Source organism: Enoplosus armatus, chromosome 21 (assembly GCF_043641665.1).
Source record: "Enoplosus armatus isolate fEnoArm2 chromosome 21, fEnoArm2.hap1, whole genome shotgun sequence".
Classification (NCBI taxonomy): Eukaryota; Metazoa; Chordata; class Actinopteri; order Centrarchiformes; family Enoplosidae; genus Enoplosus; species Enoplosus armatus.
Window position 1 is genome coordinate 191,215 of NC_092200.1, and position 20,841 is coordinate 212,055.

General features: G+C 42.5%; 2 protein-coding genes across 3 annotated transcripts; one reads left to right on the top strand and one right to left on the bottom strand.

The window, feature by feature from the left end:
• Positions 1–2,792: 2,792 nt before the first annotated feature.
• arhgap28 (Rho GTPase activating protein 28) lies at positions 2,793–14,174 on the top strand. The gene is made up of 14 exons (XM_070928474.1): positions 2,793–2,976; positions 3,049–3,269; positions 3,508–3,619; positions 4,006–4,292; positions 6,587–6,749; positions 7,830–7,921; positions 9,723–9,800; positions 10,402–10,555; positions 10,932–11,014; positions 12,292–12,507; positions 12,594–12,710; positions 13,264–13,391; positions 13,515–13,552; positions 14,092–14,174. The coding sequence occupies exons 1-14, from the start codon at positions 2,793–2,795 to the stop codon at positions 14,172–14,174; spliced, it is 1,956 nt and encodes a 651-aa protein (XP_070784575.1).
• A 1,255-nt stretch (positions 14,175–15,429) lies between these two features.
• On the bottom strand, positions 15,430–20,781 carry zbtb14 (zinc finger and BTB domain containing 14). Of its 2 annotated transcripts, none has more exons than XM_070927759.1 (10): positions 20,631–20,781; positions 18,698–18,886; positions 18,377–18,547; positions 17,791–17,886; positions 17,541–17,684; positions 16,987–17,231; positions 16,828–16,913; positions 16,551–16,690; positions 16,363–16,458; positions 15,430–16,225 (listed from the first exon to the last, which is right to left on the bottom strand). In XM_070927759.1, exons 2-10 carry the CDS (start codon positions 18,884–18,886, stop codon positions 16,085–16,087), a joined length of 1,308 nt encoding a protein of 435 aa, XP_070783860.1. In that variant the 5' UTR covers positions 20,631–20,781; the 3' UTR covers positions 15,430–16,084. The 2 variants fall into 2 exon arrangements, with proteins under 2 accessions (XP_070783860.1, XP_070783861.1); XM_070927760.1 differs by having other exon boundaries at positions 20,473–20,670.
• Between the last annotated feature and the right edge of the window lie 60 nt (positions 20,782–20,841).

The window sequence follows — 20,841 nt, forward strand, 5'->3', positions numbered from 1 at the left end:
CTAAGCTAACATGTGGTGGTTTCCTGTAGGACAAACAGCTGATGGAGTGTTCCTCCAAAATTCTCCGTCTGAGCTGGTGTCCAGCTGCTGGTCTAAACTGGTAGCCTCCCCTCTACCCCTCCCCTCTCTCTCTCTGGCCCCTCCCATCTCCTCCTCCCTCCCTCCTCTGTCTCTCCACTCAGAAGACCAGCAGCCGGGCTGATCGGAGGTGAGTTTGTTTCCTCTCTTTACGTCTCTATTGATCACTGATAACATATTGACAACATGTTGATAACATATTGATAACGTATTAATAACATATTGATAACGTATTGATAATGTATTGATAACGTATTGATAACTCTGATACTTCACTGATGATACTGATGAGAAGAGAGGTAAAGGGTCCAGGAGTCAGTCTGAGTCTGAGCCAGAGTCTGAGTAAGTCAGAGTCAGTCAGAGTCTGAGTCTGAGTAAGTCAGAGTCTGAGGACCTGATTTAAACCAGATCAGTCTATTGACTAACTGATTAGTTGATTAATTGTTTAAGCTGTGAACAGAAAGACAGATCAGAAACAGATTTCACACTGACTGCTGGTGTTTCAGAGGTTCGTAAGTTGAGTCTGGTTCCAAGTCCAGATCAGTTCTGGGCCCATACAAGATGTCAAAAAAACAGACATAGATATATAATGTCTGAAACAAAGACACCAACAACTAAAAGCAAACTTCATCTATCAGTTTAAATTTAAGTTATTTATTGTCATGAACAGTTACGGTTGATAGATGTCAGGCTCCTTCTAACTGCTCTTACAGATATACTGTATGTGAAGATAATAAAAATATAATTAGAATCTATGACATACAGTGCAGCAGCTAAAATATAATATCAAATGAAATATAAAGTGAAATGTAGTACTGTGGTAGCCTGGTGAGTACCAGTAAAATGTATATACATGAGTACAGGTTGTAGACAGGTATGCATGTTTGAGGGATGAAGATGTTCCCGGACCTGGTGGGGTCTCTGATGCTCTTGGAGGTGGATCTTGTCTCGTTGTCTTTGTGTCTTTTAACAATTAACCAAAACAAAAACATCAAAAAATGAATATTTTCTAGAACCCTCCCACCCCCCTCGTGATGTGGTGGTCACTTGGTACAGTCTGATTTGTCACTTCACTGGTTGGTTGGTTTAGACTCTGACATCAACATCTCCTCAGGGTCTGTGTTTTCACTAAGTGTTTTTAAGTGAGCTGGATGAAGTCCAGTCTGGATCCATTAATCAAAGTATCTGGTTTAAATCTGGTCCAGAATCGAGAGAATTGGAATAACAGCTACAGACTAAATCTGGACCAGATAAACCACTTTGACAGCAGCTCCAGACTGGATTTGGATCATGGAATTAGAATAGATTTAAATCAGATACTTTGACAGACCTGGACCAGACTTGGGACAATTCATTAAGAAAATTAAACATCTAAATCCCACTAAGATCCAAAATAAACTCAAACTCAAGTTTAAGTTAAACCCAAATGAAATAAAAATGTATCTTAAGTGAAGTAAAAGTCCAAACTAAATGTTGTGCAGCTCTGAGCTCCAACAAATCAGCGAGTTAAATTAAACTGGAGTCAAACCTGCAGAATTCCGTGTGGTTTTCAGAGGATTTAACGTCTCGCTCTGCAGAATAACCAGGTCAGATTACTGTCTGAGGACCTGAGTGAAAACACTTATCTCTGATGCTCTGATTGGCCAACACCATCCATTTCCTCCTAATGGACACACATAAGCAGCTAGCGTTAGCCTGCGTACCCCACTCTGTCCTCCCCTGGGAACCAAAACCATTAGGTTCCCCCCAACACACACACACACACACACACACACACACACACACACACCCACACACTAATCAATACACTGGTAGAGGCTGACTTCCTTTCACACACACACATTATCAATATTTAATCTCAGCTCAGCTTTGTCCCTCCAACAACCACAAGAACTTCAAAATTCAGATTTCACACCTTAATGAAGTTAAGGTTTGACATCTTCAGTGTTTGACTGCTGTTAGATATTTGAGAGAAAGATGATTCAGTCTGAGGTGTCCTGGTATGAAAATGTTGGATCTGTACTTTTGATTTTTCTGTCTGGTTCAGTCTGCGAGCTTCCAGCAGCTGTTAGAATCCAACGTCTGAATAAACTGTTGATTTGTCAGATGTGTTTACAGACTGTTGACGAAGCTGATCAGTGGAAAAAAACATCTATGAATGCAGGTTTAACCTTAAACTAAAGGAAAACTAGACTAAATCTTAATCTTAATGTAAAGGAAAGGCAAAGTTAAGTTAATAACATTTTAAGTAAACGAAAATAAAATATAAATTAGCTACACTCAACTAAACAATGTCCTTAATGTTCAAGTTAGGAAATTAATTTAAATTTAATTAAACTCAATTAAAATCAAACATTGTTACACTAAACTAAAGTTAAATTTGACCTTTTTTAAAAAATACAAAGCTTAAGAAATCCAAAATAATATAAAAGTCTGTTAATATGAATGAAACGAAATTTTAATCTTGAATATAATGAAAGAGCAGTAAAATCTAAGATCAGGTAAATCCAAATAAAAAGTAGAATTTTGAGCAGGTTACTGGCAAACAGTGAAGAATATCACTGAAAGTGTGCTCATGTGAACTTCAACTCGAGCTTAAATACTCAAATAAAACTTAAACCTGCAGTCAGAGATTTTACGCTTCACTCTCACATTACAGATTATACATCTTTGATTGGCTGACAGGATCCATTCCCTCTGTCTGTCTCTACAGGATGTTGTCGTCTCCACCTACTACCTCCCTCCCCACCTCATCCGCCCCCCCCCCGCCTCCTCAGACAGTGACCTCTGTCTCCCGCCACGTTACCATGGAAACCTACTGGAGAGAAGTGCAGAGTATTGAGGAGGAGAAGGAGGGAGAAGAAGAGGAAGAAGAAGAGGAAAGAAAGAGTATGGACGGTAAGTCAAACTGACAGCAGAGTGAGACATTGTCTTTCTGTCTGACATCTACCCGTCTTTGTTTACCTGCAGAGGTGGAACTGGAGGAGGCGTGGCTGACGGAGGCAGGGTTATCGTCCCTGGTGACGGGCTCATTGTCAGAGGAGGCCTCGCCGCCGCCAGCCGAGGCGTTGCTGTCCACATTGACACGGCAACAAGCTGCCACTGTGAGGAAGAGGCTGGACAACTACAACGAGACGCTGAAGATGAGAAACAGGCAGCCAATCAGAGATGTCCGCGAAATCTTCACTGAGGTGGGAAACACACATACTTATACATACAGTACACACAGATATATATATATACATACATGTATATTTGTGTGTAAGTCAGACATTTCCAAAAAGGTTGTATTACTAGAACAAAGACATGAAGTCAGTGTCCTGGTGTGTGTAATGAATTCTGGGAAATGTAGGACAAGTTGAACCAGACTGTCATGGCTCAGCGTTTTCTCTCTCTCTCTCTCTCTCTCTCTTTCACACACTGTTCCAGCCTGACGATGACTCAGCAGAAAGATGCCCCTCCCCTTCCTCTCACCGCGCCGAGTCACTACCGGGTCGATACAACACCACCACCAAAACCATCCGCCGAAACACTCACAGAGGTAACTGTCTGTCTGCAGGTTCTAGTGGTTCATTAGGTTCTTATGGCAATTGAGTGTGTGTCGTCTAGGATGTTGTCATGGTAATTGGTTGTAGTGTTGCTTCAGGGGGGTCTTTTCGTTGGTCTTGGGGGTTGTAGTGGCCCTGTAGGTAGTATTCCTAGAAGTGTTTCTAACTGTCCTGTAGGAGGTCCTGGTGGTCCTTAAGGCAGTTTTAGTGGTCCTTTATGGGGTTCTAGTGGTTCAGGTTGTTCTCTACTTTAGGAGGATCTAGTGGTCCTCCAACAGGTCCTTAACACAGTTCTGACCCAAACAAGACTCAACCTGAAGGATCGTGCTGCTCTGTAACTGCTGGATGTGGAAATAAGGAACTGTTTGTCTGTTTCCAGTTCGACCAACTCTTCCTACGTTTCTTTTTGAGGATCAACTACTTGAACACCCGTCATCCCCAACAAACACACACTGTCCCTCACACACACACTCTTCCACAAACACACACTGTCCGACACACACTGACTCCCTGACACACACACCCTCCCCGCCTGTCAGTCAGTGGAGACAAGCTGATTGGCTGCTGCGGGACTCTCCGTATTCAGAGGGCGTGGCTGAGCACAAACGGGGTGGGACTTGTTGGGACTGCCTGCGTTTCCAAGGAGACGACAGTGGTGACCTGCCGGTGAGTCTGACCTCTGACCCTCTGCTACTGAAACTATATAAACAGTCTGTTAACTCAGCTTCCACAGTCTGACACAACACTAATAACTCTTATTAGTCTTCCTCTATTTGGGGGATAATGCGAATGATAATCACTATGTTCTATGCTTTGAAACTACAGTTCCCATAAATCTTTGGGGGATGTAAAAAGGAAGTATAATGTTGCCATGGAGTTGCCAGAATCAGAATCAGAATCAGAAATACTTTATTGATCCCCAGGGGGAAATTGTACAGTACCGGTGCTCCCATTCAAGAGTAGAAAGTAGCATAATTTACAGCTAAAAGTATGTACAAAGTATAAAAATAAGAAATAGAAAAAATATATATTTTTACAGTATTTAAGTGAAAAATAAGTAAGAAATATATACAATAAAAATGTATGTGTATATATATATATGTATGTATATATTGCACTGTTGTGTATGACTATATATGTATTGCACTTAAACATTTAAGAATAAATAGTGAGGTAGTATATGAACAGGTGAAGTAGGTCCAGATTTCCAGTCTCTTCGTGAGTGTCTGACACTTAGAGGGAGGAGTTGAACAGTTTGATGGCCACAGGCAGGAATGATTTCCTGTGGCGCTCTGTTGTACATTTAAGTTAGCTGTGTGCTACAACTTGAGTTCTGTTGTTTTAGCATGTATTTGTTCACATGTAGTCACATGGTCTCCATCACAGCAGCTGAATCAGCTGTTAGCAGCTCCTGTCTGCAGTGTCCTCATGGACAGACAACTATCACTGATCACTGAGACACTGAAGGAAACTTAAAAATAAGAGGATTCTCAGGCAGGTTCTGCAGCGTCTTTCTCCTCTGATGTCTGAGTGGATTTCTGGAGGTTTATTCTGATGGACGTGAGAGATAATGATCATGTTGAATCATTCAGTGGACACCACTCTGAATGATTCGACATGAGTTTGATGTCTGTGACTTCAGATCTGACTGAGTTATGACTCTAAGAAGAAGTGCAACTTCTGAATCATATTGCTCTAATAAGGTTTAAGGTAAGTATTTTAATATCCTCCATGAGCTGTGTGTTAAAGGCAGGTACATGGCTCCTTCCCGACACTGTGATTACAAACCATTTACCTGAAGTTGCTTCTCACCTGGACTCATAATTTTTATCCATTTTTACTCAACACAACAACACAACATATTCGGCAAACAACACACATGTCAACTTTATTTTACCTCCTGTCCAAAGTTGACTTTTTGTTCTGATGGTGGTTCATCAGACTCACCAGGGTTTATCTTCTAGGGAGCAGGAATATTAGTAAATAAGTAAATGTCACGTCAATCTGTCCAGCAGTTGTTGAGATCTTGTTCTGAATGTTCAGATAGAACCGAAAGTGACGGCAGATAGAATGACATCACTGTCTCTTTTCACATTCACTTCAATACAGTCAGAGTTTGATCACAGCAGCATCTAGTGAACGTGAGAGGAACAGCGGCTAAAAACACTTCAGCTGAATAGGCTGTCAGTTGGTTTTATGTATCAGTGTTTATTTTGGCTTCTGATTTTGATTTAGTTTTAGTCTTTCGATGAGAACATTTATTAGTTTTAGTCAAATTTTAGTCATTTGATTTTTGTTTTAGTCAACAGTTATGATACAACAGACCGACTCTCCTCAATAAATCCAGTTCTCATTATAAACTTTCAACTGCTCTCTGTCTGCCATTCCTGCTCACCTAGCATTAGCATTAGCAGCTAGTTGTTCATTCAGAAGCTGATTCACTAAAACGCTGTTCACTGTCTGAGTTTATCTTGAGAGAATGACGTAGTGATATTTCTTTAGTGATCATCTGGAGGAAGATTTTGATGTTTGACTGTCAACATTAATCCTGGAACTGGCTCGATAGCAACATGAAAGATGGCCGACTGAAAGTAACATTAACGTTATATCCACAGTACCAGATAAAGTTATGTCAGCGTGCTGCTGCATGTTTTCATGTCTCAGCTGTCAAACTTTTCATGGATTGTAGATAAATGGAGATGATTATAAATCATCAGATGTTATTACTGACAGAGACCCAACGTTACTGAAAGTAACAGAATGTGTTCTTATTACCGGTTTTTAAAGGTTATTTCTTATTTAGTTTTAGTCTTGTCATGAAAATATTAGATTTATATGCAGATATTTTTCATGTAGTTTTTGGTGATGAAATTAACTGTTACGTAAAACAGGATATATATTAATGTATAAAAATGTGTGTGTGTGTGTGTGTGTGTGTGTGTGTGTGTGTATGTGTGTAGTTTGTACCTGTCGATCCCTCTCAGGGTGTCAGCTCAGCAAACGACCTGTCATCATGTGATCTCACCCGCCTCGGCTTCATCTCTCACATCGAGCTCTCCACCTTCCTGCTCGCTCTGGGCATCCAAACCAAACGCACCCGCCCGCCACGCCGCCGGACCCGGGGTGCGCTTCATTTTTACATCATGTTTGAATGCAGGTTTGAGACGAGACAACACACAGCTGAGGGGTCACAGTTTAAACCAATGAGATGTCAGACAGAGAAGGCAGCTGATTGGACAATAAACCTAAAAAGCACTTTCTGCAAAACATACAGAACAACCTCCAAAAACTTAGTATTAGTAGTCCTGAGCAGAGCGGGCGAATAACTTAAGACTGAATGGGTGGATGAGGCGTCCCTCCTCTTCGTGGACGTGATAGCTGATGTCAACTGTGTACGAATAATGCCACATTTAAGCGCCTCTTTATGGGGGGGAGTGTTACATCCTTGTTTTGTTTTTTTTGGTGTTTCCTGTTTACCCCTCTGATCATCTGATTGGCAGGCACCTGTGCTGAAGTGGGCTGAATCCATACAGACAGGCCCTTTTGCTCAGCTTTGTTCAGCTCTCTCTCTCTCGCTCCATCCTGTTGCAGCAGCACCTTGGTGGTGCTTAGTATTTGGTTTTTCAGTTATTCACTATTTTACGTTTACCTTTAATAAACTATATGCAATAAACTTTTAAAAAGTGAGTACAAAGTAAATATCTAGCATGGAGTTGTCACATTCTTTGAGCCGGTTTGTGACAAACTGGGGGTTTGAAAATGTGGTCAAACTAGTTTTAATTCGAGTTCGATTCTGTGTTCAGATCGTAACAAACACATCGTACCAACCAACCAGTCTGATTCCAGACTGAACAACACAAACAGGTTTGAAAATGCTCAGACTGTAAATTGTTCATCTGTTTAAAACGTCTGTCTCACAGCCTAATGACTCATTTAGGACTCAAAACACAACATTTAGAAAGTTGACAGTTCTGTCAACTTGTTGGTTAATATGAGGTTTTTATCTGTCGGTCAAATTCAAATACATTTTATTGGCATGAATGTTACAGTTAGATTATTGCCAAAGCCAAGTTACATGTTACTGAATAATTCCGTTTCACAAAGAGAAAACTAAATAGATAATCCTGTCCTAACAAATACATATAATATAAATACTGTCTGTCTCTGTCTGTCTGTCTGTCTGCCTGTCTGTCTGTCGATCAGACAGCGGTGTGTTCGGTGTTCCTCTGAACTCGCTGTTGGATAACGACAGGAAGAAGTTTCCTGGAGTGAAAGTTCCTGTCGTCTTCCAGAAGGTAAAGAATCTGTCTGTCTGTATGTGGTGATAAGTATTCTGATCCTTTAGTTAGAAATAATAATAGCACAATGTAAAAATACAGAGGATCTATTATGCTTTTCCTTATTTGCTGTCTTAAACATAGAGTTACAATGTTGGATATTCCTATTAAACATTACCAAAGTTGCCAAATAATGAGGAAAACGTATGTAAAAGTAATCCCTGTGAGCCGAAAGCTCAGTCTGCAGACTGCTCTGAATGCTCCCTTCGCTTGTCGTGTCTTACTTCCGTGAGACGTATTACGTAATAAGCCTCAGGGATGGTCATCTGCTCAGGGCACAGCAGTGACAGCACGCCCACGAAGAATAACAAGAAGAAGAAGAAGAAGAAGAAGAAGAAAACAAAGCACGGCTATGAAGTAGAGGGCCGCTCACCCCCCCTCAGTCTGTCTGAGTTGTTGGGCTCACAGAAAGAGCTTTTTCTGTTGAGAAGGAAAGTAGGTAGGTAGGAGGTCGTTTCTTGATGTATATGTATATATATACACTGTACTTTATATATACATTTTTCAAATGCATCATTACATGTTTTGTATGAAAAAAATCTTCATTAGTAAAGTAAATAAAGCTGTCAAATTTAGCACTTCTGAAATGTGGTGGAGTAGAAGTAGAAAGTTGCAGAAAAGTAAAGTACAAGTGCCTCAAAACTGTACTTGAGTAAATGTTACTTTTCACCACTGTTTGTCTGTAGGCCATCCATGTTGTACCAACTGGCTGGTGAAGTTAGTTTCTCGCCAACAGCTGAACGTTCCTGTGATGCAGTGTGTGGTTAGCAGTTAGCATGAACCTGACAACATTTATTAAAGTTTAATTTAGATCAGATCAGCTGCTGTAAGAAAACTCCAAAGACTGACCTCAGAGCAGCTGCAGCTGTTCTCTGATAGAACTAAGGTTCTAACGTTCCTACAGAAGAATGTGAATCTGACCTCTGATCAGCTGAGAGTGAGACAGGATACGGAAAAATAATATATAAAAAACATGTATGCCCCTATATATATATATATATATATATATATATATCCCCTACATGTCCCCTACATGTCCACACAACGGTGATACACATACATTCAGTCACATATATTACTAAACTACACAATGCATACATTTAAAATCTCTTTTTATACATGGACATATCATAAACATTTACATTTATGTACAAATCATAAATGTAGCGTAGACATCATATATGGTGCCAATTTATCTGTTCATTTATCTGACTGTCATAAATGCCTACATATCTGGGAAACAAATGTTGCATTTAACAAATGTATTTATTGTTGTTTACTTTAATTTAATGTGATGTGATATCATGGGGCGTCCCGGTTGCTCACCTGGTAGAATGCACACCATTAAGGCCGAGTCCACCATCTATTGATCCTGGTCTCATTTGATAGTGTTTATTGTAACAGAAGTAATTCTGTCCTCTAGACCCCCCAAATAATGTGTCAGGGTTTGAGTGCATGTTTGTGTAATTTCCCCCTGGAGATCAATAAAGTATTTCTGATTCTGATTCTGATTAATTTGTGAAGAAGTTCAAGCTAACAGAGAGTGTTAAGTTGCCCTTTGACTCGTGTTTGTGTTCACGTTTAGTTTGTCTTCATGCCGCCTTGACAGTTCTTGTATTTGAAGCTTATTCTGAACACAATCTGTCTGTGTGTGTGGGCTTGTATTGATATGTTTATGAGGACTATGTTGGACTCTTAGGGCCTATGTCAATGAGGATCCTCACAAGTAAGACAAACGTGTGTGTGTGTGTGTGTGTAGTTGTTGTGTATTTTAGAGCAAAACGGCCTGCAGACTGAAGGGATTCTCAGAGTGCCAGGATCAGCTGCTAGACTGAAGGTAACACACACACACACACACACACACACACACACACCTCTCGTCATCACAAGATGTCATCTGCAGTTTAATGAGGGATAATAATGAATATCAAAGAGCTGCAGTGTTTAAATAAGTAACTTTTTGGTAAAGGTCTGGTAGAAACTAAAATTTTACAACTTCACAATGTCACCTATTTCAAATAAATGACAATAAAGTTAACGGACAGAAAAAAAGGACAAAAGATTTTCACTTTCACTTTGTTTTTAGAGCTTCATGTTTACTTACTGAAACACAAGTCTGCATAAATGTTCCAAAGGCTAATAATCTCTAGAGGGGTCCGATTTCAAAATCTAGTTTGAAGCCCAACGTCCACTGACAAGCTTTTTTCAACCGTTTTCACACAGTCTTCATCAGTGGACGGTGTCTGCTCAGTTGTCATTGAGATGGATCTGTTGAAATGCAAACTCAATAGCTCTTATGATTTCATATGATTTTATTCTGTAATTCAATTCACTGATGAAGAACATGTGATACAGTTGAAAGAGGATGACAGTAAGTAGTAAATTGGGTTGGACATGAGTGAGCACCAATCTGTCTGTCTGTCTCTCTGTGTCTTTAGTACCTGCGTAGAGAGTTAGACAGGTGTTGTGGAGGGTTTGACTGGTCTGCAGTCAGACAGGTGGACGCTGCAGGTCTGCTGAAGCTCTTCATCAGAGAGCTGCCAACACCTCTGCTGACACACACACACCTGTCCACCTACCGCTCTGTGCTGGGTATAAATACACACACACACACACACACACACACACTAAGTGTAAGGCTTTTGTCTCCACAACATGAGGACTACATGTAGCACAGTGTTCCAATAATCCATCATTTCCAACTAATAGGCCATACACAAATTATTGGCGGGGGGGGGGGGGGTAGGGCTTTCAGCTCGTCTTCAGTTTCAAGCTCGAGTCAAATAAGATATCAATAATACTGATATTATTTAATGAATGTAAATTTAAGCCCACCCCACCCCAGTAACCCTCATACAGTCCCTAAACTCTGCTCCCTAATGAAGGCCTCTGAGAAAGAATTAATGTAGTGATTCAGACTGAATGAAATCCTCTGTTTAACCTGGATTATTGATGTGTGTCTCTGCAGGTATCTCCTCTGTGGTTCATCAGGTTCAGGCTCTGCAGCTGCTGTTGTTGTTGCTTCCTGAAGCTAACAGAGACACACTCAGAGTAAATCACAACATTTACACTCACAACACAATCAGTTAATCATTAGGTTCATGTCTCAACCTGCCAGTCAACTTCTGCTCAAAGCATCACTCTGTTACTCTCAGTACTGAGGTTACAGGTGTAACTACCAAGACCTTTAGAGAAAAATCATTACTTCTACTTGGTTACATGTGGATACATTCATCGCACTACTTTTATTTATTTATTATTATATGCATTTATGCCCATTCTGTTAAGAGGCAGGTGTTCAGCTGGTCCCAGGTCTGCTAACGCTCTGTTATCTAATAGCACCTGTATTACAGTTTGCTTTCCGTATATAAAATATGCCCTGTGTTGACTTACCGAGTTGAAAACTCAGCGTGGTGTGGCTGTTGGACTCAGTGAAGCCAGATGTGAGAAGATATCCTGGGTATGTTGAACCTGCTTCGTAGTACAGGCCTCTGGATGTGGGGGGCTCACACCTGATCTGTGACATGGGACATTTATACTGGAGTGATCAAAGTTTAAGGACACTGTAACATGTTGACACTCTTTGGATTTACTTTAACAGACATGCTCTATTATGCACATGATTTGCTTATTCATTTGCCGAATCATAATATAATATAGGAGCCAGCAAGCAAAGAATGTAATTTAAAGGAAATCTTTACTTATTGGTGGATTTAATAGAGTTTGATATTAATGTAATATTATGTGATCACACTTGAGAGATACAGACTGTGAATATTGTCCTGGTGTATCTGTGGCAGGTTATCTAACCAGGAGATGATGACTTGTCATTTCATCACAAATAAATACAGGTGTATGTTCACTTCTTTACTTCACCTGAGGAAGACCATCTGTGGCTGAAATCATTCCAGTCACATCCATCAAATAAAAGACAGTAGGGTGCCTTAAGTTACTCGCTACTCAACTATTTCTTCAGTAAATGCTTTTGTACTCTAACTCAAGTAGTTATTTTGATGACTATTTACGACTTCTACTTGAGTACTTGTTTCTCTACCCACCTCACGGAATATTTGATATCAGATTCTGTCTATGATTTGATTCAATTTTGAGTAACTTTGAAACTGAAAAGTAAAATGAGACCTCCAGTGGTTGAATTTCTCATCTTACTGCAGTGATGTACTGTGTGATATCACAGGTGTTGTCACAGGAGCAACTCTTCTGAGAGGACAGAAAAACATCCCCTCTTTCCACCTTAAATGTTTGAGTATCTTCCTTCCACCTTAAATGTCTGAGTGTCTTCCTTCTACCTTAAATTTCCATGGTTACAGGCCCTGCTGGTCTTCCTGTGTAAGGTTGTCTCTCGTCAGGACCAGAACAGGATGTCTCTGTGCAACGTCTCCATGGTAATGGCGCCAAACCTGTTCACCTCCCGTCACCGTGGCAACAAGTGCTCTGTCGCCAAGCAACGAGAGGAAATGGAGGAGGCGGTGGGTGGAGCTCACCTGGTCCGACTGATGATCACACACCAGGACCTGCTGTGGACTGTGAGTCAGAGGACACACACCTGCACAGCCTCAGTGACATCACTGTCTCAGCTGTCTGTGACATCACTTCCTGTTTTATTTGGTAGGTCCCCAGCTTCCTGCTTTCTCAGGTGAGACAGATGAACCAGGCGTCCAATCAGAAACAGCTCGGCCTGACGAAAAGACTGTTGAGGAAGAAGAATGACAAGAATGACAGAAACCAGGTGAGACAGAGACCAGAGAACTGTGTGAGACATATATATATGGAGCCTCCTCATCTCCTCCGAGACTCATTTAAGTGATCAGAACATCCTTGATGATTGATCAGTTTCTGGGTCACGGGCCGGAGGATAGGGGAGAGAGGAAGGCCGGAAGCCAAATTAACAGAATGGAAAGCACCCACCAACTTCCTTTCAGCAGCCCTTAGTCTTATGGAGGTGACCCTCTTGTTCTCTGGGGGAAACTCCTTTCACCCGGGGCAACTTTGGAGGAGATTCTAGCTCCTCTCCATGACTCTGACTCTCATGACGTTCTACATCCCAAAAACCAGTTATCACAGCCTGGAGTCAACACACCACAGCCCCTACCCAACTGTCACATTATTATGTTCATTTTAAATTAAGAGTTCACCTGTTTGTGCTCTGATGTCATCAATGTAACACCACACCACTGTGTGTGTGTGTGTGTGTGTGTGTGTGTGTGCGTGCGTGCGTGCGTGCGTGCGTGCGTGCGTGCGTGCGTGCATGCATGCATGTGTGTGTGTGTGTGTGTGTGCAGATCACAGAGCTGTCTGAAGGTGTGATCAGAGTTCATGCCCCCCTGCACACCAAGGTCTCCATGGCGATACAGCTTGATGGACAGACAAGAGCCAAAGACGTCACTGCCCGCTTTGAGTGCGACAACAGGTAACACTCACACACACACTATTCCATTAATTATCCAAAAAAACTGAATGATCAATATGACTGATAATCTATCATTGTGTTGTTTCTCTCTCTATGTCTGTGTGAATGTCTCTCTACCAGCAGTCCTGTTCAGCGTTTGTATGAAGTTGGAGGAAACATCAGTAAGTCTGATTATACAGAAAAATCTTATAAACATCTTATTAACATCGTAGAAAAATCTTGGAAAAATCTTATAAACATCTTAGAAAAGTCTTATAAGCATCATAGAAAAATCTTGGAAACATCTCAAACATCACAGAAACATCTTATAAACATCTCTAAAAGTCTTATAAGCATCATAGAAACATTTTATACACATCATGAACATCTTATAAAAATCTTGTAAACATTTTATAAACATTAGAGAAACATCTTATAAACATCTTATAAAAGTCTTATAAACATAATAGAAACATCATAAAAACATCTTCTAAACATCTTATAAAAACATCATCAAAACATCATGAAAAGATCCTTGAAACATCATAGAAACATCTTATAAACAACTTAAAAACATAATAGAAACATCTTATAAACATCATAGAAATATCTTATAAAAATATTATGAACATCTTATAAACATCATAGAAACAATGACTGTACAGGTTTTGTTTTAATCATGTTTTTAAAATACCTGTCTCTCTCTCTGTCTGCCTCTCAGATGAGCGTCGTCTCCATCCAGACTGTTTGTTGTTGGACGTTTACCGAGTGAATCCTCACTGTGATTGGCTGATCAAACCCTGACACACAGACTGCCTCACCACCTGTCTCACAACTGGTTCCACCTCTCTAAACACTGTCATTCCCTGCCTCACAACCTGTCTTACCACCTGTGGGTTACCTGTCTCACTTGTGTCACTCCTGTCCAAGTCTTGCCTGTCCCACCACCTGCTCAGTGGTCTCAACTGCTTGTGTCCCACACAGTCTGTGTCACACGAATCTGACACGTGTGACATCACAGCAGTGACATCACATCCCTTTATTAGATGGTGAAATGACACATGAACAGCTGTTAAACTTCAGTATTCAGTTAGATTTTTATCAAACATGTTTTTAAATGTTGACATTATGTCAACAATAAACTGAAAAGTACAACGTTTTTACTTGTGTTTACTGTATTTTCTATGCATTGTTTTATTATTGAGGGAATTGAACTGAATCTTGTCCTCTTCGTTGAAGGAGTACTATGCAGGATTTGTTGGTTGCTATTCGTAAACACACCATTCAAAGTTGGCCCCGCCTCCCTGGCTCAATGAGAGAGCGAGAGCGAGACAGCGATGTCACCTGGTCACCACGTTTTTATAGTCACATCCTGCGCTGTTATTGGCTGGGGGCTACACACCACTGCCCAAAACGTTGATGCCCAGAAACGTCCTGAACACAGAATAAGAAAGTCCAGGCAGACACTGCCACACTTCTAGTGGGTCAGAGGTGATGACGGAGAGCGATTATTTTTGTATGAGTCTATACTACTATATACTATTGATTTTTCAGAAAAGCCTGCATAGAATGTGTTCAACTGTTGCTGTAAATCATCAGATCAAACTTTGGTTTATTGTTGATGAATGTGATTTAAAAACTTGCTCATATTAAAAACACAAAGAGCTGCTGATGGTGTTTTGTCTCTTCCTGCTGGTCAGTGTTTGGATCTACAAATTCTTGTCAGAGCTGCACGAGACGACCATCCGATCACCAAAACTACACTGAGAACTGTTGATAATATTCAGTAATTATGTTTTAGTTGTAAACCTGCAAACATCAGACTGAATGAATGTGAGATGATGCAACTGTGAAACACACCTGAAACCCTGATAATGGATCAATAAACCCAGAGAACTGATTGATTGATTTAAATGCATGTACTAGTTGGAGATTTTGGTTAAAATTGCTTATTTTATTGTCACCATGGAAACAGAGCCCTGTGAGTAAATATAACCACTCTGGGCTCCCGTAGTTTAGTGAAGGTGATGAAATATAATAAAATAAAACAGACGTCTGGTTTAAAACACAGTAGCTCTGCTCATTAAACTGAACAGAACAGCTTTATGTACAACAACACCAATAGTTTCAAAATCGACCGTTCTCTGTACAGAGTTTGGTTCAGACTGAAAAACAGATCCTGTACATTTACAGAGACATAATTACAAATGATACATGAAGCCAGAGGGGAGGGAAGAGGAGGTGTCCACGTTTAACATGTTCATCACATGATCGCTGAGGTCATCAGTTCATGTTCACTGATTCAGAGGAGAAAAAAAACTTCTACAAAACAGAACTTCATTAAGAGTCTGGCTTAAAAAAATCAATAAAGATATAGTGGAAATATTTTCATTAATACAGTTACACTGATTAAGAGCAGCGGATAATGTCCAGATGTCAGGAGCAGCAGATGCAGTCCAGATGTCCAGATGTCAGGAGCAGCAGATGCGGTCCAGATGTCAGGAGCAGCAGATGCGGTCCAGACGTCAGGAGCAATGGATGCTGTCCAGGTGTCAGGAGCAATGGATGCTGTCCAGATGTCAGGAGCAGCTGATGTAGTCCAGATGTTAGAAGCAGCTGATGCGGTCCAGATGTCAGGAGCAGCTGATGCTACCCAGATGTCAGGAGCAGCTGATGCTACCCAGATGTCAGGGGCAGCTGATGCGGTTCAGATGTTAGGAGCAGCTGATGCTGTCCAGATGTTGCTCCTCAGCAGCCATGGCGGCAGCCTGCAGTGTCTCTGTGTCACTCTGCAGAGGATTCAGCTGTTTCCTCTCACTGTGCATGTTGTTCTCATGCCGCTTCAGATCTGACGCCTGAAAGTACAGAGTGACACTGAACTCACCACAGGTACAAATACACACTGTCAGTAGAACTAATGGTAGTAGTAGTACCAGTAGTAGTATAGTTGTACTAGTTGTACTAGTAGTACTAGTAGTAGTATCAGTTGTACCTTAGCGAAGGCCTTGGTGCAGGACGGACAGACGAACGGTTTCTCTCCTCTGTGTCTCCTCTCATGATCCTTCAGGTGAGACTTGTGTTTAAACGCCTGCAGACAGACAGGTGAGAGGCAGACAGACATACAGGTGACACAACACAGGTGTGCAATTAAACCAGTGAGAGACAAACAGGTGAACTCACCTTGTCACACATCTGGCAGGCAAACGGCCTCTCGTTGCTGTGAACTCGTTCGTGTTTTTTCAGGTCTGGAGCTCGAATGAACGATTTCCCACAAACGTCACACCTGTAGGGTTTGAAGCCCGTGTGGATCTTCAGGTGTTCTACAAACACACCGTTGAGGGCGGAGACAAACACAGTTTGTCAGTGAACAAAATATCACCTGTAAAATGTCCACCAACTGTAATATCTATCTCAGGTGAACGTACCGGAGACCAGGTGTGTTGAGGGCTATTTTTACCTTTCAGGTGAGCGTGGGTGGTGAAAGCTTTGGTGCAGATCTCACAGGCGAACGGACGCTCTGCTGAGTGGAGCTTCTCATGTTTCCTGAAGACAGAGAGAACAGGTGAGCTCACCAGGTGTGTTGATCAGGTGTATAGGTCAGGTGTGTCGTACGTACCTGAGTCTGCTCTCGTCCAGGAAGGTCTTCCCACACACCTGGCAGCTGAGCTGCTCTCGGTGTCCGTACAGCAGGTATTCAAATTTCATGTCGGTCGTAGCTGTCGACCAGCCGGGCGGCTGCTCGTCCTTCACCTCCCCCATATTGTCTGCAAATGTCAGTGTCTGGGTGGCGTGGTGCTCCGCCCCCAGCTCTTTAGGCCCAGCATCCATTTCTGACACCACATCCTGGCCGTAGCAGGTCACCTGGAGAGGTCACAAAGGTGTGGTCGTATGTGTGTTTACCTGTGGCTACCTGTATTTCGGTGTGTGGGTCTGTATTGATATCTTGAGGTGGTCTGTGAGAACCAATTTCAGCGTTAACCCATAGTAGTGAGGACATTTGGCTGGTCCTCCCTACTTTAGACGGCTGTTTGAAGGTTCAGCCTTGGTTTTAAGGTTCAGGTTAGAATCAGGTTCAGGGTAAAATCAGGCTCAGGTTAGAATCAAGTTTAGGGGCTAAGGAATGCATTATGTCAATGAGGTTCTTCACAAATATAGACAATGTGTGTGTACCTTGTGTACGTCCTCATTGGTCAGTTCTTTCAGGATTGCTTCCTGGACACGCAACGCCGCACTGGGAGACTTATCTAGCTCCTGATTGGCCGACGCCTCAACGAGGTCATCGGTGGTGGGCGTGTCATCGTGCTCCCCAAGCACCTGCATTCACACACACACACACACACACATTATGGAATAAAATGTTAAAGCTGGTGTGATACATCATTAATCAATCACTGATTATTATTGATTAGTTTAACTGTACCTCGGCATCAGCAGCCAGCTGGGCCTCGGGTGGCAGCGCCATCTTTACGATGTCATAGGGAAACTTCTCTTTGTCCTCTGATGACACATCTCGTTTCTGAGGACACATGAACACATCATCACACAGGAGGAGGAGCTTTACCTGACGAACAAACAGGTAAACAACAGACAAAAAGTGCTGCAACACATCATAGATGTGGCGACATCATCAGTGACATAAGCAGTAACTCTGATGTCACCTCACTGTGTTTTCTTATTTATGAAGTGTGTCTGTTCTAATCCTGCCGTGTTTGATTTGTTGCCATGGTTACAGAGAGGAGGGTGGCGCTTGCACGGGAGGTCACCTGTACAACACCTGTCTAAATTCAAAGAGGGTTTCTTTTATTAGATTCATATAACTCTGACCTGTCTGCTCTCCATCGAAGCAGACGTCTTCTGCTACATAACAATCAGCATGACCCAATATTATAAGGAGTTCGGTCTATATGAAAAGTGCCCTGAGGTATGGTGTTATGATTTATATAAACTAGAGTCAGCTGTGTCTGAGTGTCAGCTGTGTGTGTGAGTGTTAGCTGTGTGAGTGTTACCTGTGAACAGAGTTTGTCGAGGAAGCGGATGCCGAGGATCTGTCCTGACGACATCATGAGGTTGACGTCTCTCTTCTTGACGGAGATCTTTGCCGTGTACATGTAGTTCAACACCTCCTCGAAGATATCAGAGCGGATAAAGTCAATCTCAATCACTGAAGAGTTGTCCACCTGAGGAGACGCAGACAGGTGAGAGGCAAACAGGTGACAGTGAGACAGGTGACAGTCAGTACAGGTGAGATGAGAGTCAGACAGTTTTTTTTCCTGTCTGACTAGTATTTAGACAGTATTTAAAGTGTCCATGTGTATATTAAAGAGTACCTCATGTTTTTTGAAGAGTTTCTTGAAGTAGTTTGAGCAGGCAGCGAGCACACAGCGGTGAGCGCGAAACTTGACATCCTCGACCACCACAGCAATGTCGCAGTGTTCACCCTCCAGTCGCTGCTCGTTCAGCAGCTTCAGGAAAATGCTCTTATGTTCATCGTCCACGTACTTCACCGTCTCCGCCATCTGAACACCGACAGGTAAAACATCAGGTGTTTGATTAAAGGCTCAGTTCACCAAAATCCCCACCCAACATTTTCTGTGCATCTCCTCCCGTCAGTGGGTCAAAACCTGCAGACAGTTTGTTGGACTGATGTTTGGAGAACAGCCACAATCAGAGACAAGCCAATCAGAGGCAGACTAATCAAAGACACACCACTCAGACACAGCCCAATAAGAGACCGTCCAATCAGACACAGACCAGCTGTAAAAACTTTTCAGAATCCCTCTCTGGCTACTGGACTGTTCTTGTTTATTCACCATGTTTTCTTGGTTTCAGCCACAGCAGCTCTGAAGGAGGATTATTTGATCTGTTTCTTACCTTGAAGGGAGAAATTAAATACCAAAGAACCATTGATACACATCAGAACCAGACACACAACCGCAGATCTGAACCAAACTGTTGCCTAACCCTCTGTGTGGAGTTTTCTGAAGAACAAACTAACGTTTCTGTTTACATGCAGTGTTTCATCACTGAACACATTTCTCTGCGTTTGCGTAAACGTTTGAAACCTCTCCTTTCTTTGCTGGCATATTACCTCCACCTGTGCATCAGTGGATCTGAGAATATTTCTGATTCAGTACTTCAAATAAAACTGAGATCATGTTTTGTTTTTATATGTAATTACTCAGAACAACTACTTTAAGTCATAATACTGCTGAAGTCTTTAAGTGAACCAGTTCCGGGATGACCTCCAGGACTGAGGTGGTGTTACTGGGAATCAGATGACTGGATTTAATGCTTCCTGGAACATCTGTGCCCAGTGTGGTCCCAATAGTTCATGTACCTCTTCTACCGCGGACACGCGCACCGGAGCATGTGCACGCTTCATGATGCAAAAAACTCAACTGAGGGGACTCGCAGCAGACAGGATAGCTGTTAGCATGGAGCAAAACAATATTAGTTACCTGGACAGACCGGATTGTATGTGTGACGTTAAACATTCACAGTCTGGCTCTGAAACCTGGACCGTTAACGGACACCTAGTTCTGATACTCTGGCTATAGTTCATTTGAACCGGACTGAAGCGGACTAGCAGCTGCGAGGCTAACTTTAATTTAGCTTTACAGTTGATCAGATCCGGATTAAACCGTTTTAGCTGTAAGCCAGGTCGCGTATTAGCGGGACAACAACTATTTAACGGAACTTTCAGACGGTGCAACAGTAGCTGTGGTCACCGGTGAGGCTAACGTTAGCCTGGAGGACGCTTGGAAGCTAACATGCTACTTAAACATTACACTACAACATCAAGAGGTCTCCCGGTGATAGTACAGTTCACCGGCGGCGTTTGATAACCGTTCAGATGAATGTCGGTGTGTACCGTTTACGGCTGTGATGTGTTTGATGTTTTTGGTGGAACTGTTTTAGTTAAATGGCGGACAGTCTGGCCTGCTGCTCCGCTCACACACAAAATGGCGTTTATCCGCTAACTGTCCTCCACACTGATTTTCTCCGTTAAACCTGCTGACCGACATCATGACCGGCCGGACGGTGATCAAGCCGCGTGCTGGTTCGCGGACCCTCCGCTCTGCCGTCCCCGGGACCAACCCACAGGCACGCGAGCAGCGGCGGCGCCGCGGCCTCGGCAACACGAACGAGACGGGGCTCGAGCGGCCATGAACGGCTCGAGAGCGCGCAGGCATCCCCGCGGAAACGGCGGCCCGAGCGGGGGGAAGAGGAGAGCGCGGAGCCAGGGTAGCGTGCTCTTACCGTCACAGTGGCCCGGTGTGAGTGTGGTCCTCTGGATGTGTCAGCGTACCGGGAGCCGGTAGACACTTTGTACGGTTGTTGTTGTTGTTGATGAGGACGAGCACAGAGCGGAAGGCCGCGCTTTGCGCCAGCACGCACACACTGCAGGGGCACGCAGGCAACGGGCCAAAGATCCTCTGTGGGCGAGACGGATCACTACCTCTCACGCATG

Coding starts and splice junctions, on each gene's coding strand:
- arhgap28 (XM_070928474.1), top strand. CDS start 2,793: ATGTTGTCGTCTCCACCTACTACCTCCCTCCCCACCTCATCCGCCCCC. Junction 2,977..3,048: donor GGAAAGAAAGAGTATGGACG/GTAAGTCAAACT, acceptor GTTTACCTGCAG/AGGTGGAACTGGAGGAGGCG. Junction 4,293..6,586: donor ACGACAGTGGTGACCTGCCG/GTGAGTCTGACC, acceptor GTATGTGTGTAG/TTTGTACCTGTCGATCCCTC.
- zbtb14 (XM_070927760.1), bottom strand. CDS start 20,538: ATGGCCGCTCGAGCCCCGTCTCGTTCGTGTTGCCGAGGCCGCGGCGCC. Junction 18,887..20,472: donor CCGCCGCTGCTCGCGTGCCT/GTGGGTTGGTCC, acceptor GTCGGTGTTCAG/ATGGCGGAGACGGTGAAGTA. Junction 16,226..16,362: donor GCACCAAGGCCTTCGCTAAG/GTACAACTGATA, acceptor CTGTACTTTCAG/GCGTCAGATCTGAAGCGGCA.